Genomic DNA, 16,088 nt, shown 5'->3' on the forward strand with positions numbered 1-16,088 from the left:
GGACAGCTCCCAGCTTCTCTGAGGTGAAGATCTTCCCATTTGTGATTGGCATGTACTCAGCATGCCTCCATGGGTTTACCTCAGAGCACGAGGGAAGTTCCTTAACGTTGAGTCTCTCTGAGACACGAAGGGACGCTGCAAGCTTCCTTTTCTTCACTCCTCTTTTGGAAAGTCTCCATCATGGCCATGATGGAAGACAGGGTCTTGTATGACTTATCAGTTGGAGGAGCAGAAGACGTAGAGGGCACTGGTTCTGGGGCTAGAACAGACGAAACGGACACCGTTTCGACTTCATCCTCTTCCGTTTCCGGAGCCAACGTTGACTCGTCTTCCTGACCTTCAGCAAGAAGGTCCTTTTTGGTGTCATTTGACACCTATGACATGCTCTCGTTGTCTAGATGGATGTCCTTCATCGCATCCGAGACATCCGTATCCACGGAAATCTGGATGCAAGGGATCTCAGGGTGAGGCTGTGCAATAACAGCATTCGCAGATGCTTTAGGGAACAGATAGGCCCTCATACGCTCATTTGGGAGGTAAGGCTACTGTATAGATATATACTGTAGTTGTAGCCGGCATGTTGCCGGCAAGGCTAGCACCTAGAGAACAGTTCAACTGGCACAACATCAACTGAAATGGTGGCCGGTGGCCCGCCGGATTGCCAGCGGCTCACCGGTCGCCGGCGGGTCGCCGGCTGTCGGCGCACTAGCCCAGTCAGCATTCTATGTGACAGTGTAGTGGCCGTTAGTCAAAACTCAGCCGGCTCTCGCCGGCTAAGTTGGTTGTGCCAACAGATCATTGGCTGTCAGCACACAATTCTAGCCAGCATCTTGCCGGTTAGGGTAGTGGCCGGCAGCCGCCAGTTAGGTTAGTACCTGGCAGCACTAGCCGATAGAGAGAGAGAACGCAAGGAGTGAAGGATGTTGTAAGAGCACTGGCTCACCTCCTTCCTCTGGAATAAGGGTTCAAATGGAAGAGGAGAATATCAGATATTCAGGCTTCAACCCATCCACCTTCATTACCGGCCACTGCCGGACGCAGGTTGAGAATGGCAGTCCAAGAGAGGACTGAAAAACACTCTATAGCAAAGGGATCTTCCGCTGGCAACTGGTCCCGCCGACCCAGCTGTCCCGGAACTTGTGTCCTAAAGGGAAAGCTGACTGACTAGGCCATACAAGCAGAATCCCGAGTCGGCCCTACAACTTGCCGGCAAGCGGTAAAATTGCAGGACGACGGGCACAGGGTTGTGATAGCTAGGCCATCACTAAAGGACAGAGGGGGGAGGGAAAAGGGTCCTGTATAGGGTGTGAGAGGATCCGGCAGGTTGCTGGTCCTACCACACACTAAGGAAGCTCTGTTTCAGTATCGGCGCCATCCTAGGCAGTGGAAATCTATTCTCCAGCCTAGGGTCTGCCAATATAGTGAAGGGGCCAGCTAACATTTAGCCGCCACCTTAACAAGAGAGAAACAGAGTTCCAGTGCCGGCACCATCCTAGGCTAGCTTCAGCCTAGGGTCTGCAAGCACAGGACTAGTCTATTAGACCACAGGGAGAAGGGGTTAATCTTCTGATCCCTTCAAGTGCAATCTAGGGAGGCATAGCCTCCTATGCCAACAACATCAATCGATAGGGGAAGCTCATTCACCCGAACTATCAGCTGCCGGCACAAGACTAAGTACCCCGAGGTTCTGACCCAAACCCAAAGCTTACCATCTGTAGCTAAGGGAAGGGGCATAAAAATCCTAGCCTAGTCTTGCCTGAATGACAACTTGAGGCACACAAGCTAGGGTTGTCGCCAAGGGCTATACTCAGTAGGAAGGAGGGATTACACTATATATGAGGGTAACCGAGGAGTATGTATGAAAGTATACTAAAGCCACTAGGCTATTAGCCTAATGACAGTGAGATCGACTACCTTACTCATCGAAGCTCTCTCGTATACTATCTCAGAAGAGGAAGTATTATATGCAATCGATATATCATATGTGTATAAATTGCCTAATATCTTCATTTGAACTTAATAACACCAGGAAACCTTATTATATCATGCATGAAAGTACACTAGAACGCCTAGGCTAGGAAGCCTAGCGTAAACAAGATCAGCTACCTCGATCGCCGAAGCTAATGTGAATACAATCGGCATAATATAATTAATTCCTAGCAATGAAGACTAAATAGCTAATTTCATTCATGCTATTATACTGGGAAGGTCATTCTGACTAACTAAATAACACATGCGTTACGAACGACAGCGCCGAAGACGCCTCTGGTTCAGGCAATATGATGAATAAGAGTTTCTAATTTATACACAGTAATTTCTACCAACTAAGTAGTCTTTTAGGTATTTGAAGGCTTAATCTTCAACGCCGATGGACCGTAGATCATTTAGTAGCAGTTCATGCGCAACTTTATCAAAAGCAGCACTGAAATCGAGCAATAATGAAATACCACAATTATTTTCATCCATTATTCCCAGAATATCATTTACAACAGAGCAGATGGCTGTCCCCGTAGAGTATAGTTTACTGTAAGCAGATTGGTTGTCAGGCAAAGCATCTATTACTTCTAGGTGACTGACTAGCTGTTCAAAAATTACATATTCTAGCACTTTTGAAACAAAGGATAGATTCGAAATAGGTCTCTATGAGCTTAATTCCTGGTAGTCCATTGCATTTATCAGAACAGCCATTTTCTCAGATTTAGGAAACTTACATTCATGCTTGCATTTGCTATTCTCATTATTATTTCGGCTAGACTAGAAAAGTTTCTCTCTTCAATTACTTCAGATATTGGCATAGGATCGATCGCGTAGTTTGTTTTCTTTGCTCTCTTGATAATTCTGGTGATGCCATCTTGTGTTATGTTGTTGAATCATATTAATTTTGTCTGTGTTCCTGGTGCATCATTAATCTGATGTTGAGTATTTACAAATGACTTGGTTACATTGTAAATCTTGTTTTTAAAGAATACTAGAAAATTATTGGCTAGTTCCTGGTCACTGTATCCATCAGGTAGCTTCTTTTCTTTTATATTTCCCATTATACCATTTAGGAGACGATATAACTTATTTATGTCTGTTGCTGCTTCACGGATCTTTCTCTTATAGTATCCACTTTTTTTCCTTGTTAGTAGGTAGCAATATTTACACGCAGCAGTTTTGTATTCTACCCAAGTACTTTCAGTTTTTAACCTATTCCAGTTTCTTTCTTTACGTCTTTTTTCCCTCTTTTTCACCAAAGTCTCTCTATCAAACCAAGGAGATTGGTCTTTTACAGTTATAGTCTTTTCCACCGGTGGGCACATGGTATCATATTCACTTTTACTCACTTTATTATAAGTGGTTGTAAGACAGTTAACACACTTAGCTCCCAACAGATGTTGGTCATCATGATCACAGGGAATGTTGATAGCATCATTTATTTTCTTTGTAACTTCTTCAATGAATACGGTAGGAGAAAAATTTGATTTATGTCTAAAGTTTATTTTCTTTACTAATGCATGTTTCTGTAGAGGTAGACTAAACATAATATGTTTGTGTACTGGGGAGATAGTACATATCTCTTCAACTTTTATATCAGATACAATATTATTCATGTCATACGGTATCTGTTATAAAAGTTGAAGAGAAATGTACTATCTCTCCAGTACACAAACTTATTACGTTTAGTCTACCTCTACAGCAACATGCATTAGTAAGGAAAATAAACTTTAGACATAAATCAATTTTTTTCTCCTACCGTATTTAGGTTTTGTAATTAATGGCAAAGGTATTCACAAGACTAAGGAGAAAATTAAAGCCATATGTTCAACAAAGGTACCAGAAAATGTTAAGGAATTAATATCAATTTTAGGTTTAGTAACATTTTATGGAAATTTCATTCAGACTTTATCAACAATTGCATTGAATAATTTGTCGAATAAGGGTGTAGAGTGGCATTGGTCAAAAGATTTTTCGGAACATTTTGAAAGAATCGAGCAGGAAATAACATCACCTACATTTCTAGTACATTATCAAGTGGATTTACCAGTTAAATTAGTTTGTAGTGCATCAAACATAGGTTTAGGTGCAGTTTTATCTCATGTAGTGCCAGATGGAACAAAAAATCAGATTGCTTTTGCTTCTTGAGTATTGAACAAGACAGAAAGGAGTTACTCTCAAATAGAAAAAAAAAGGTTTAGCATTAGTGTATGGAGTTAAGAAATTTCATATGTATCTTTATGGAAGGAAAAAATTCACACTTGTTACAGATCATAAACCTCTACTAGCAATATTAAGTCCTCAAGAAAGTTTCCCTACGTTGGTTGCTGCAAGGCTACAACGTTCTGCAATTACATTAGCTGCATATTATTATGATATAAAATATCGTCCTACATCAAAGATGGGTAATGCAAGTGTTTTATCTAGATTTCCAGTAGACAAATCACCAGAAGAGTATGATAACAGTATATTGCTAGTTTCAGTATATGATGTACCCATCACAGCAAAGGATATTGCATACAATACCAAGAAAGACCGAATACTTAGTAGGATTTTAGAGAGTTTAATAACAGGTAGGGACATATGTGGAAATGAGGCAAATTATAAACCCGAAAATGATATATGGAGTGAATTGAGCATAGCACTAGGTTGTATAATGAAAGAGTTAAGAGTAATACGGGTTTGTCTGAAATACATGCTAATCACCAAGGTATTGTCAGATCAAAGTCTATTGCAAGGACTTTTGTATGGTGAAGAAAGAGATATTGAATTATTTGTAAGGAATTGTATGAATTGTGTTACGTAACAGGACAACCTTCAATTTGCTGGAATACACCCATGGGAGATATCCAGGTATCCATGATAAAGAGTCCATAAAGATTTTCCAGGTCCTTTCTTAGATGGTTTTTGATAGTTGTAAAATCTTACAGTAAGTGGCCAGAAGTAATTCCAATGAAGACAATAACATCTTACGCCACAATTCAAGAACTAATGAAAAAAATTCCTACTCATGGTATTCCAGAGAGAATTGTAATTGATAATGGTCCACAGTTTACCTCACAGGAATTTCCAGAATTTTGTAATGTGAATGGTATTAAACATAGATTTTCAGCAATGTATCATCCTTCCACGAATTGAGAAGCTGATATATTTGCCCTAACATATAAGCATAACATGGAGTGTAGAAAAGAAAATGCAAATAACATATTTTTTCATGTGTCAAAGTTTTTATTGTCTTATAGAACAGCACCACAAAGCACAACAGGTGTGACACCATCAAATTTGTTGATGGGGAGGAGGATTAGGTGTAAGTTAGATTCATTGTATCTAAGTTTGCAAAGTGATTTAAAAGAAAAGGGGTATAAGCTATGAGAAAGTCTACCTAAAGTAAGACATTTTCCCCTTATTCTAATGTTATGGTGAGATAATGCAATACTCCAGAAAAGTGGGTACCAGGAGAAATTGTAAGAGATAGGAAATTTACATTATGATGTTAAATTTGGTGGAAATATTGGTAAACGTCATGTTGATCAATTACAGCCGTTAAATAAGAATCCTGTAGATCATGTGAGTGTTAAGATATGGAATTTCCTCTGAAGTAGTTAAATCAAATATTAACTAAGATGCTCAATCATCATATGTAGATCCAGAATCTACTCCTGTAGGATGAAGTTAGAGTACTTCCCAATAGGAATAGATGGAAGCCCCCTGAGAGATTAGATTTGTAAAGTTTTGTACAATTGCAAGTTAAGGCGGAGGACACTCATTTATTTTTCACACTAATACTATATGTGCTACGGGAATTAAGAGTAATGTTGCACAGTATTGCAATGATAAAACGTGTTTCAGCATAGTTTATAAGTGTAGTAGCGTATGTTAGAAAGGATTTGATCATTTAGTATTTATCTCAAAGTTGGGATGTGATTCTTCTGACTTTTGTGTTCAGTAGGATTAAGTGTTTTTAAGAGAGATGCTCAATTGTTATTTTTGTATGTTTGTGTATGAGTTTTGTTTACATATTCTCACTCGAGAGTCACAAGTCTGTTAGAGATCATCAAAGATGTAAGCTTTTAAGAATTAAATATATTTTGATAATACTTTCATTTCAACCCCACCAAAGAAGATTTGGCGACTTTGGACGGCAAATGAAACAGTCTCAACCAATGAACTGTTATTATTCCATGGATAACTAATATCATAACCAATAGAACTAAGTGTAATGAGTACTGTTCTGGCTGTGACGAATGGCCCATTTCAGGTTACCATGCAATGACTAATGAAATTCGGCAACAAGAATAGGAATATGAAAAGTTTGTAGGGAAAATTAAATTGAATGATAATTTGGATGGATGTGAGAAGTGGAGAAGTAAAAGAGATTTGAGTCAGGGAGATGAGGTTTTTAGAACGTCATGGTTGCATGTCTTCAAGATAGTTTTGAGTGAGGAGACCCCTGTGCATTAGAGACCTAATAACGTTTTGCTACCTGTGACGAGAAATTGAAGAGCAGTGTGAAAAGTTAGAAAGAGTGGCTATGATGTAATCCAATATTACCTGTGCAAAAGCAAATTGAAGCTCATGAATGTGTAGAGAATATCAAAAGGTGAATGATGTTTTCCATTCATCATCTCCTACTTGAAAGTTTGGTGAACTGATCCTTCTTGGGGAGTATGAAGAGCATGTCCAAACCATCTCAATCTACCCATCATCCACATATGATTTAAAAGCTCAAGATAGAGACGACTGTCGAAATCTAACCGAGGCCCTTTGCATCAATAGGAGTAGTGGGATTTGATGATGATAATGATGAATGGTGTTAATGTGAAAGAGGTTTCCAATGAGTGTCATATCTGTGTATATAGTGTGCATAGGATAAAAGTGTTAATAAAGCTGGATTCAGTATGTGGGTATTACCAAACAGCAATAACAGAGGAGAGTAGACAAATGACTGTCTTTTCAACAGCAAAAATGTAATATCAGTTTAAAAACCTGAGTTTCGGATTAGCTAATAGACTTACTGCCTTTCAAAGAGCTGTGAATGTTGTACTAGGCGAGTTTCCAAACATGCATGTTAGTTTATTTCTAAATGTTATGATAGTGAATTAATCAATTAAAGAGCAGCTTATGAATACAGTGTTAAGGAATCTGGAAAATGTTCGAGAGAAAGTGGAAGTAACAAAGCGTGAGTGATTTACTGAAGACAAAAATCTTAGCGACATACACTAGTGAGTTTGTCTGTATTGAAAAATTTCTGATAAGTTTGTTAAGAAAGGGCAAAAGCTCCCTAAGCCAGGACAGTAAGAAAATTAGGAGGATTTTTAGGATTACTGTAATGGAATTTGGACTGATTGCCGGAAGATTGCTGTTATGGGATGGGATGGGAGGAAAGGATGGATAAGGCATTTAAAGATTGAGAGAGGATGCTGGTGTATATTCGATGGATGGATGTTTGATGTAGGATCAGTTTGTATATGGAATTGAGCAAGAGATTGCTCATGTTTCAAAAGCTTTTAGTACTGCTGTATTAGATGTGCTGAGGTTTTGCATAAGATCGTTAAGACCATCTTTTTGTGGAGTAAAATTTGTGGTGAAAACTGTTATGTATGATATTGGTCATCTAAAATGGAATGGCTCCTTCATACATACCTGGAATAATATCCATTCATTAGTGTTGTTGTACATCTCATCCAATGTCACCTATTCTTCTTATTGGTATTTCTAAAATAAATTTAATGTGTTATCGGCTTACATTGCTCCTCAGCTCTCAATGGCTTATCTCAACAACTTGTGATTCTCGAGAGAATATGTAAACAAAACTCTTACACATACATACAAAAAACAGAAGCGAACATCGCTTTCAAAAAATCGAATCCTACTGCAACACAAAAGTAAGATGAATCACATCCTAACTTTAGGGACAATTAATTAATTGTTAAATCCTCCATAACATACGCTACTACAGTACACTTATGGACTATGCCGAAGCACGTTCTAACAATGCAATACTGTGCAACATTACTCTTAATTCCCGTAGCGCATATAGTATTACAGTACAAAATATATAACAGTCTCCTTCCCCTTAACTTGACATTGTACAAAACTACAAATCTAATCTCTCAGGGGGCTTCCCTTTATTCCTCCTATAGGGAAGTACTCTAACTTTATCCTGTACTGGTACAGGAATAGATTCTGAATCTACATCTGATGTTTGAGCATCTTGGTTAATATTTGATTCATCTACTTCTGAGAATTTCTCATCTCTAACATTCATATGATCTACAACATTTTCATTTAACGGCTGTAATTGATCAACATGACGTTTTACAATATTTCCACCAACTTGAACACCATAATGTAAATCTCCTATCTCTTTTACAATTTCTCCTAGTACCCACATTTCTGGAGTATTGTATGATCTTACCAAGACATTAGAACAAGGGGAAAAATGTCTTACTTTTGGGAGAGTTTCTAATTTCTTATAGCCTTTTTCTTCTAAATTACTTTGCAAACTTGGAAACAACGAATCTAACTTACACCTAATCCTTCTCCCCATCAACAAATTTGATGGTGTCACACCTGTTGTGCTGTGTGGTGTTGTTCTATAAGACAATAAAAACTGACACATTAAAAAAATATGTTATTTGAATTTGCCTTTCTGCATTTCCTGTTATGCTTAAATGTTTGAACAAACCTTTCAGCCTCTCTATTCATGGAAAGATGATATGTAGCTGAACATGTATGTTTAATACCATTTACTTCAAAAAAATCTTTAAATTTCTGTGAGGTAAACTGTGGACCATTATCAGTTGCAATTCTTTCTAGAATTCCATGAGTAAAAAAAAAAATTCATTAATTCTTGAATTGTGGCGTAAGATGTTTTTGTCTTAATTGGGATTACTTCTGGACACTTACTGTAAGCACCTACAACTATCAAAAACCAATAACCCTAGAAAGGACCGGCAAAATCTATGTGTACTCTTTGCCATGGATACCTGAGTAATTCAAAGGGGTACATTCTAGCAACTAGAGACTTGTTCTGTTGCGTAGCACAATTCATACAATTTCTTACAAATAATTCAATATCTCTATCTACACCTGGCCACCAGACAAAAGTTCTTGCAATAGACTTTAACTTGACAATACCTTGGTGATCAGCATGTATTTCAGACAAAACCTTATTCCTCAGTGAACTAAGAATAATAACTCTTGACCCTTTCATTATACAATCTTGTGCTATAATCAATTCACTCCCTATATCTTTATAGACTTTACAATTTACCTCCTGTCCACACAAGTCTCTACCTGTCATTAAACTCCCTAAAACCTCACTTTAGCCAAAGTTTGTATTTTTACAACGAACCAAGGTTCGCATCAGCCGTCTTAGCATCTAAGGTGTGTCAGCTCAGCTGTATACCACAACATATAAGTTTATATCCGTTTCGAAACAAGGTAAGCATGGCAGAAAAGGTTTGTATACGTTCAGGAACAAAGCTACTATTGTTGTTCAAGTTATTATGCAGAATAATAAGGAATAAAAGTAATGCTCAGACATAACTTTATTTCATATGTTTGGGGCGAAATAATACGCAAAAAACAATTAGACATTTATTGGCAATCAATAAGTAAAAATTCAGCATACATTTTATAGCAACATAAAAAATGCAGGCGAACAGAAATATCTTATATATATATATATATATATATATATATATATATATATATATATATATATATATATATATATATATATATATATATATATATATATATATATATATATATATATATATATATATATATATATATATATATATATATAAACAGAGAAACAGGCCAGCTCAGAAATACTCTTTATCTGACACAAAAGTTCATGCCACTCAATTGAAAATTCAGTAATTTTCTAGTACTCTTCTAAATGGTCTGTCTATTTACACTTGTGTAAAAGACACACGGCACTAGTGCTAAGTCTATGTTTCTTCACCTTTAGACACTGGAACAGTCCATAATGTCACCTTGATGACATTTCACTTACCATGTTGCACTGTAATGTGCCCACATGTACATCCTATAGAATTATAGTCCCAAATAATTCAGTATCCCTCGCAGCACTAAGCAACAGGTTTTAGTACACTACCTGCCGCCACCACATATCTCTTTAACTCTTGCATTTGTTTCGCGTAGTGCTTGAAAAATACTCTGGAGAACTTCCATCCAGTATACGAGCGAAGGTGTTCGAAATCCATGAGCTGGAAAAAATTCAATGACGTAGCAGTTTTCCTGGGATCATGACCTGCGGGTGTACTGTCAGCATCCGCTCTGCGAATGAAGTATGTGATATTCGCCCTTAGCTGTTTCAGGGATAAGTTTGAGCCCGATGTTTCCCCTTTATAGAGCTGTCCTCCCCCGAAGTCTGAAGTTCTACGAAGATAGACCTTTAGACACTCCACTGGACACAGTGAGACATCTTCCTTCAGAGGACAGATTCTCCAGGGACCCCACCTCTTGGTAGGTAGCTCGTTCTTGGTGAGAAACGTTGGGTCACGAAAAACATTCAGTTCTCCCATTTCAGTAAACTGGATATGGCCCTCTTCTCTAGAAAGGGCCAATATCTCACTAACTCTAGCCCCTGAGGCTAGAGCAAACAAGAATATAACTTTTTGAGTCAAATTTTTCAGAGAGCAATTCTCGTTGTCCAACGTTGAGGCAAAGTGTAGTACCTTATCCAAGAACCATGAAATGGCCTTTGGAGGTGCTGCAGGCCTAAGCCTAGCACAGGCCTTAGGGATCTTGTTAAGAATTTCATTAGAAAAGTCTACTTGGAAAGCATAGAGCAAGGGTTTACTCAAGGCAGATTTACACGTAGTTATCGTGATGGCTGCTAAACCTTGTTCATGAAGATGAATAAAGGAGGATAAACAGAAATCTGTTGAAATTTCTTTTGGCTTTCTAGCCTTGACAAAAGTAACCCACTTCTTCCAAGACGACTCATATTGCCTTGTGGTAGATTTAGACTTATATTCCTCTAAGAAGTCTATACTTTCTTTCGATATCCTTACTGCTAAGGAGAGAAAATCCTAAGATGAAGGTCTTGGGTTTTCTCTAATGAAGCGAAGACAGTCGACTTCTGTACATGTTGAGACAGAACTGGGTCCGGCTGAGGAATCAGCCTCGATTGCAATTCCAATATTAGAGGGAACCAGTTGTTCCGGGGCCACTTGGGTTGCCACTAAGGCTGCTGTTCCTTGAAAAGATCTCAGCTTGTTGAGGACCTTCATCAGCAAGTTGGTTGTAGGGAACAGATAAATCCTAGTCCATCTGTTCCAATCGAGGGACATAGCGTCCGTTGCTTCCGCTTGAGGGTCCTCATATGGGGCCATATATCGAGGAAGTTTCCTGTTGTGGCTCGCCGCGAAGAGGTCAATCTACAGTTCTGGGACTTGATGTAAGATGAAGGAGAATGATCTTGCGTCTAGGGACCACTCTGACTCTATTGGCGTTAGCCTGGATAGAGCGTCCGCTGTCACATTGCGGAACCCTTGAAGGTGAACTGCTGATAGGTGCAATCTCTTCTTTTCCGCTAGTGGGAAGATGGCCAACATTACCTGGTTGAGTTGGGGTGATCTCGAGCCTTGACGATTCAGAAATCTCACTATTACCTCGCTGTCCAGAATCAGTCTCATGTGGACTGCAGGGCGAGGGGACAATTTCTTCAGTGTGAGGAAGACTGCTATGGCCTCCAAAATGTTGATGTGGAAGGTCTTGAATAGAGAGGACCAAGTTCCTTGAACTTTCCATTGATGAGAGTGACCTCCCCATCCTTCCAATGATGCATCCATGTGGAAGATGACTAAGGGTGGAGGCGTTTGAAGAGGCACCGACCTCTTAAAGTTCTTGGCCTCCGGCCATGGCTTGAGATGTGATCGTAGTGGGATCGGTATTGGTCTTCTTAGATCTCTTCGAGCATTTGATGCGTATCTTCTCCAGATGCATCTTTTAGCTGTACTCTTAGCACTGGGTCTGTCACCGATGCAAACTGAAGGGAGCCTAGCACTCTCTCCTGTTGGTGTCTTGATATCCTATTGGATTTTAGTAGTCTCTTGACAGATCCCGCTATCTCTCTCCTCTTCTTTAATGGAATGAAGAGGCGATGTGACTGTAGGTTCCAATGTATACCTAGCCATTGGAACTTCTGAGCTGGAGACAGTCAAGACTTTTGGTGTTGATCTTCAATCCCAGATGTTCCAGGAACTGGATCACTTTCTTGGATACTTGCATGCATTTCATCTCGGATGCTGCCCACACCAGTCAATCGTCCAGGTAGGTCATCACCTGGACACCTTCTAGGCGTAGTTGTTGAACAATTGCATGTGCAAGCTTCTTGAAGATACTTGGGGCTATGTTTAGTCCGAAGGGCATGGCTCTGAAAGCGTACTTTCTTTTTTGTAGCCTGAATCCTAGGTAGGAGGAGAGTTGGCGATTGATCGGAACGTGCCACAAGGCATCTGCAATGTCTATGGAGACTGTGTATGCCTTTTTGGGCAATAGGGTCCTTATGTGTTGAAGGGTCAGCATCTTGAACTTGTCGTTTTCTATGAACTTGTTGAATGGCGACAAATCCAGAATGACTTTGAGTTTTTTCTGAGTCCTTCTTGGGAACACAAAATAGCCTTCCTTGGAATTTGATGGAATTTGCCTTCCTTATCACCCGTTTGCTCAAGAGTTCTCGGGTATATTCTTCCAAAACGGGGGTGGTGTGTTGGAAGAATTGAGGGAACGATGGTGGAGCTGCATTCCAGCTCCAACCTAGTCCGTTCTTGCTTAGGCTTTGGGACCAGGGACCGAAGGTCCAACAATCCTGAAATAGTCGGAGTCTTCCTCCTACCGGAAGCATCTTATTGCTACTGGCTTCCGGAGGGCTTGCCTCCTTGACTGTGTCCTCCCCTACCCCCTCTTCCTCTCAAGGGACGTCTAGAGGAACCTCTGCCTGACCCTCTACCTTTAGGGCTAAAGGTAGTGGTTTGCCTCTCAAAGGCAGGAGTAAAGGCTGGTGACTGAGTCACCATCTGCTTCGGTACCATCTGGTAGGTGGGTTGGGGCTGTGCCACCATCTGGGGCACCACGGTCATTGGAAGTGGCTGTTGTTGTCTTGCGGGGCGAGAGGGCAACCTTGGACATTTGTCTTCTGTTTTGGTTGGGGACCTTCATCCTGGGAAGACTTCCTTTCAGCCGAAATACCCCACTTCTGGAAAAGATTCCTGTTCTCCGTGGCGGCCTTGTTGACTATCTCCTTGACCACTTCATTCGGAAAGAGGTCCTTCTCCCAGATATTGGAAGATATCAAACACGATCTCCCTGGAAGCCCTTCTATCCCTAACAAAGCTATATAAGTCTTTAATTACGGTTACCAAGTGTGTCTTGGCCACAACCATGAACATATCTGGGAACCTATGTTCACTGGCCATTGCCTCCAAGGTAACCTGGAGGGACAGAGAGGCAGAAAGCCTTTCCTTTGTATCCAGCTCCCTACGCAGGAGAAAATCAGACAACTTGGGGAAGTTTTCGCTGAACTGACGTCCAGCGATATCCGCCTCCAACTTCCCGACTGAGAAGGTAAGATGAATATCCTTCCAGTCCTTATTATCTGTGGGCAGGGCTAGGGAAAGGGGCCTACACTCCTTTAGTGTAGGGCAAGGTTTCCCAGCTTCCACTGCCTTGATCACTGACTTGAACCCTTTTTCCGCAAAGGGGAAGGCCATTGTCGCTGGAGCAAGAAAGGAAGGGTGTTTCTTACTCAGGGCTAGCACCTTCGAATTAGTGAAGCCCCTGTCCTTCAGACTGCTAGCCAACAAAGCTTGAGCCTTCGTGTGGTCAAGCACTATGACCTCCTTCAGCTCTGTCTCCTCTTTGGATACAGGCTCCACCTTTAGACGAACGAAGCAGTCAGGATAGGACTCAAAGCTGGGCCAAAACTCGATTTCCTCAATAAGGACAGCTCCCAGCTTCTCTAAGATGAAGATCTTCCCATTTGTGATTGGCATGTTCTCAGCATGCCTCCATGGGTTTACCTCAGAGCACGAGGGAAGTTCCTTAACGTTGAGTCTCCTCTGAGACACGTGGGACGCTGCAAGCTTCCCTTTCTTCACTCCTCTTTTGGAAAGTCTCCATCATGGCCATGATAGCAGACAGGGTCTTGTATGACTTATCAGTTGGAGGAGCGGAAGACGTAGAGGGCACTGGTTCTGGGGCTAGAACAGACGAAACGGACACCGTTTCGACTTCATCCTCTTCCGTTTCCGGAGCCAACGTTGACTCGTCTTCCTGACCTTCAGCAAGAAGGTCCTTTTTGGTGTCATTTGACACCTATGACATGCTCTCGTTGTCTAGATGGATGTCCTTCATCGCATCCGAGACATCCATATCCCCGGAAATCTGGATGCAAGGGATCTCAGGGTGAGGCTGTGCAATAACAGCATTCGCAGATGCTTTAGGGAACAGATAGGCCCTCATACGCTCATTTGGGAGGTAAGGCCAAGTGGCATTTTTCTGGAAGCCACGAACCCATCTGCGCAGCTTACTCCGAGCTGCATCCCTTATCTCCGCAGTCTTCGGGTACTCAAATGCCTCACTAACCAAGGCTTTGCACACGGTACATACCTGGGGGTCCCAATATTTGAGAAGTCCCTTGGTGATGGAACAATTGTAGTGTGTCCTACACTCCAGGTGGCCGCAGAAGTCCCTGCTGCGGACGTTGCAGAACACGTTGCCACACTTCACATGGTCCTCCTGTAAAGAGAGGAAAATAAAATAAGCATAAGAAAGTTCATCTCACTAGATAAACTAATAAATTTTATTAATTAATATTTTCCATTTTATTCTATTGCATATAGCTTAGGATACATAAGCTAGAAATGAAGTAGGAAAGACACATACGTGTGTTTCCTGCCCAGCCAATTGCTGTGACCTCCCTCAATATCAAGCCTAGGGTTATCCTCCTCAGGAGGCCCATAGGAAGAATCTAACCTATAAGGATAGATGGCTGTAACTTACGCCAACTTCCAAAAGGATTAATAATGCGGGTCATTAGTAACTGATCATCAACCAGTATTTGGAAAGAGAATTCTTTCCCATATTTTATATGGTCTCAACAATAGACTGCACCTAGACACACAGAGTATGTTGGAAATTTAACTACTGTATACTTTATACCATAGTTTTCTGTTTGCAGTATGACCTATACTGCAAAATACTGGCTACTGTAGCAGTGGATTTGCCTTGGATCGCTGCAATGGTGTGTACCTGTTAGCGCCCTTTATTCGACATCAACGCCTGTTTTCCAGTCTTCAGCACCTTATACCACTGTCACGCCCGTTTGATCATTCTTCTGCTGCTGATGCATGGATGTTTGTCTTCGAAGAGCAGCTGTGATCGAGTGTTTTTATCAAGTTTTCGATAATAATCTTGGTCTTTATCTGGAGGATTACAACACCTTTTAATCTGCGACGGACACATTACGAACACGGGAGAGGATATCAGCCTTGGACAGCCCCTAAAGAAAATTCAGATTTATCACCTGGTCCCTCCTGTTTATTACTGCAACTGCAGCACCGTTGATGATACTTTACGAGAAGTTAAGTATTGGTATTAGTAACTGTCCTCCATTTTTAGAGCTGCAATTAATTTCATTACAACGGAGCATCAAGTTTACGCTGCAGTGACCTGAAACTTACCTCGGTCCAAATATTATTTAATTATTTCTTTTTCTTTTGTGAATAAATATTTATATTTCCTTTTTGTATCATACTCCCTCGTTGTCCTTTGCCATCATTGTTTATAAACTATAACTGGTTGTTAAAGGTACTTCAGGTTGTACAAAATACTATTGTTTTTTTTTTATGTAACGGCTTTACGCAAATTATAAAGAACCTGCTTTAACATAAAACGTTAATGTTATTAATTAATTCGTAACAATATATATGCACAAGTATATATATATATATATATATATATATATATATATATATATATATATATATATATATATATATATATATATATATATATATATATATATATATATATATATATATATATATATATATATATATATATATGTG

General features: G+C 40.1%; 1 protein-coding gene across 1 annotated transcript; it reads right to left on the reverse strand.

Annotated features, from left to right (window-relative positions):
* Positions 1 to 8,074: 8,074 nt before the first annotated feature.
* On the reverse strand, positions 8,075 to 14,012 carry LOC137641016 (uncharacterized). The gene is made up of 3 exons (XM_068373466.1): positions 13,766 to 14,012; positions 8,666 to 8,792; positions 8,075 to 8,573 (listed from the first exon to the last, which is right to left on the reverse strand). The coding sequence occupies exons 1-3, from the start codon at positions 14,010 to 14,012 to the stop codon at positions 8,075 to 8,077; spliced, it is 873 nt and encodes a 290-aa protein (XP_068229567.1).
* Positions 14,013 to 16,088: the final 2,076 nt, after the last annotated feature.

Source organism: Palaemon carinicauda, chromosome 5, assembly GCF_036898095.1.
Source record: "Palaemon carinicauda isolate YSFRI2023 chromosome 5, ASM3689809v2, whole genome shotgun sequence".
NCBI classification, from domain to species: Eukaryota; Metazoa; Arthropoda; class Malacostraca; order Decapoda; family Palaemonidae; genus Palaemon; species Palaemon carinicauda.

What these genes read in the sequence shown, in the direction of transcription:
- LOC137641016 (XM_068373466.1), bottom strand. Translation starts at nt 14,012, where the DNA reads ATGCCAATCACAAATGGGAAGATCTTCATCTTAGAGAAGCTGGGAGCT. An exon ending in TTCGAAGGTGCTAGCCCTGA is followed by an intron (nt 8,793 to 13,765) that starts GTAAGAAACACC and finishes ATGGAATTCTAG; the next exon opens with AAAGAATTGCAACTGATAAT. An exon ending in ATGAATAGAGAGGCTGAAAG is followed by an intron (nt 8,574 to 8,665) that starts GTTTGTTCAAAC and finishes ATTGTCTTATAG; the next exon opens with AACAACACCACACAGCACAA.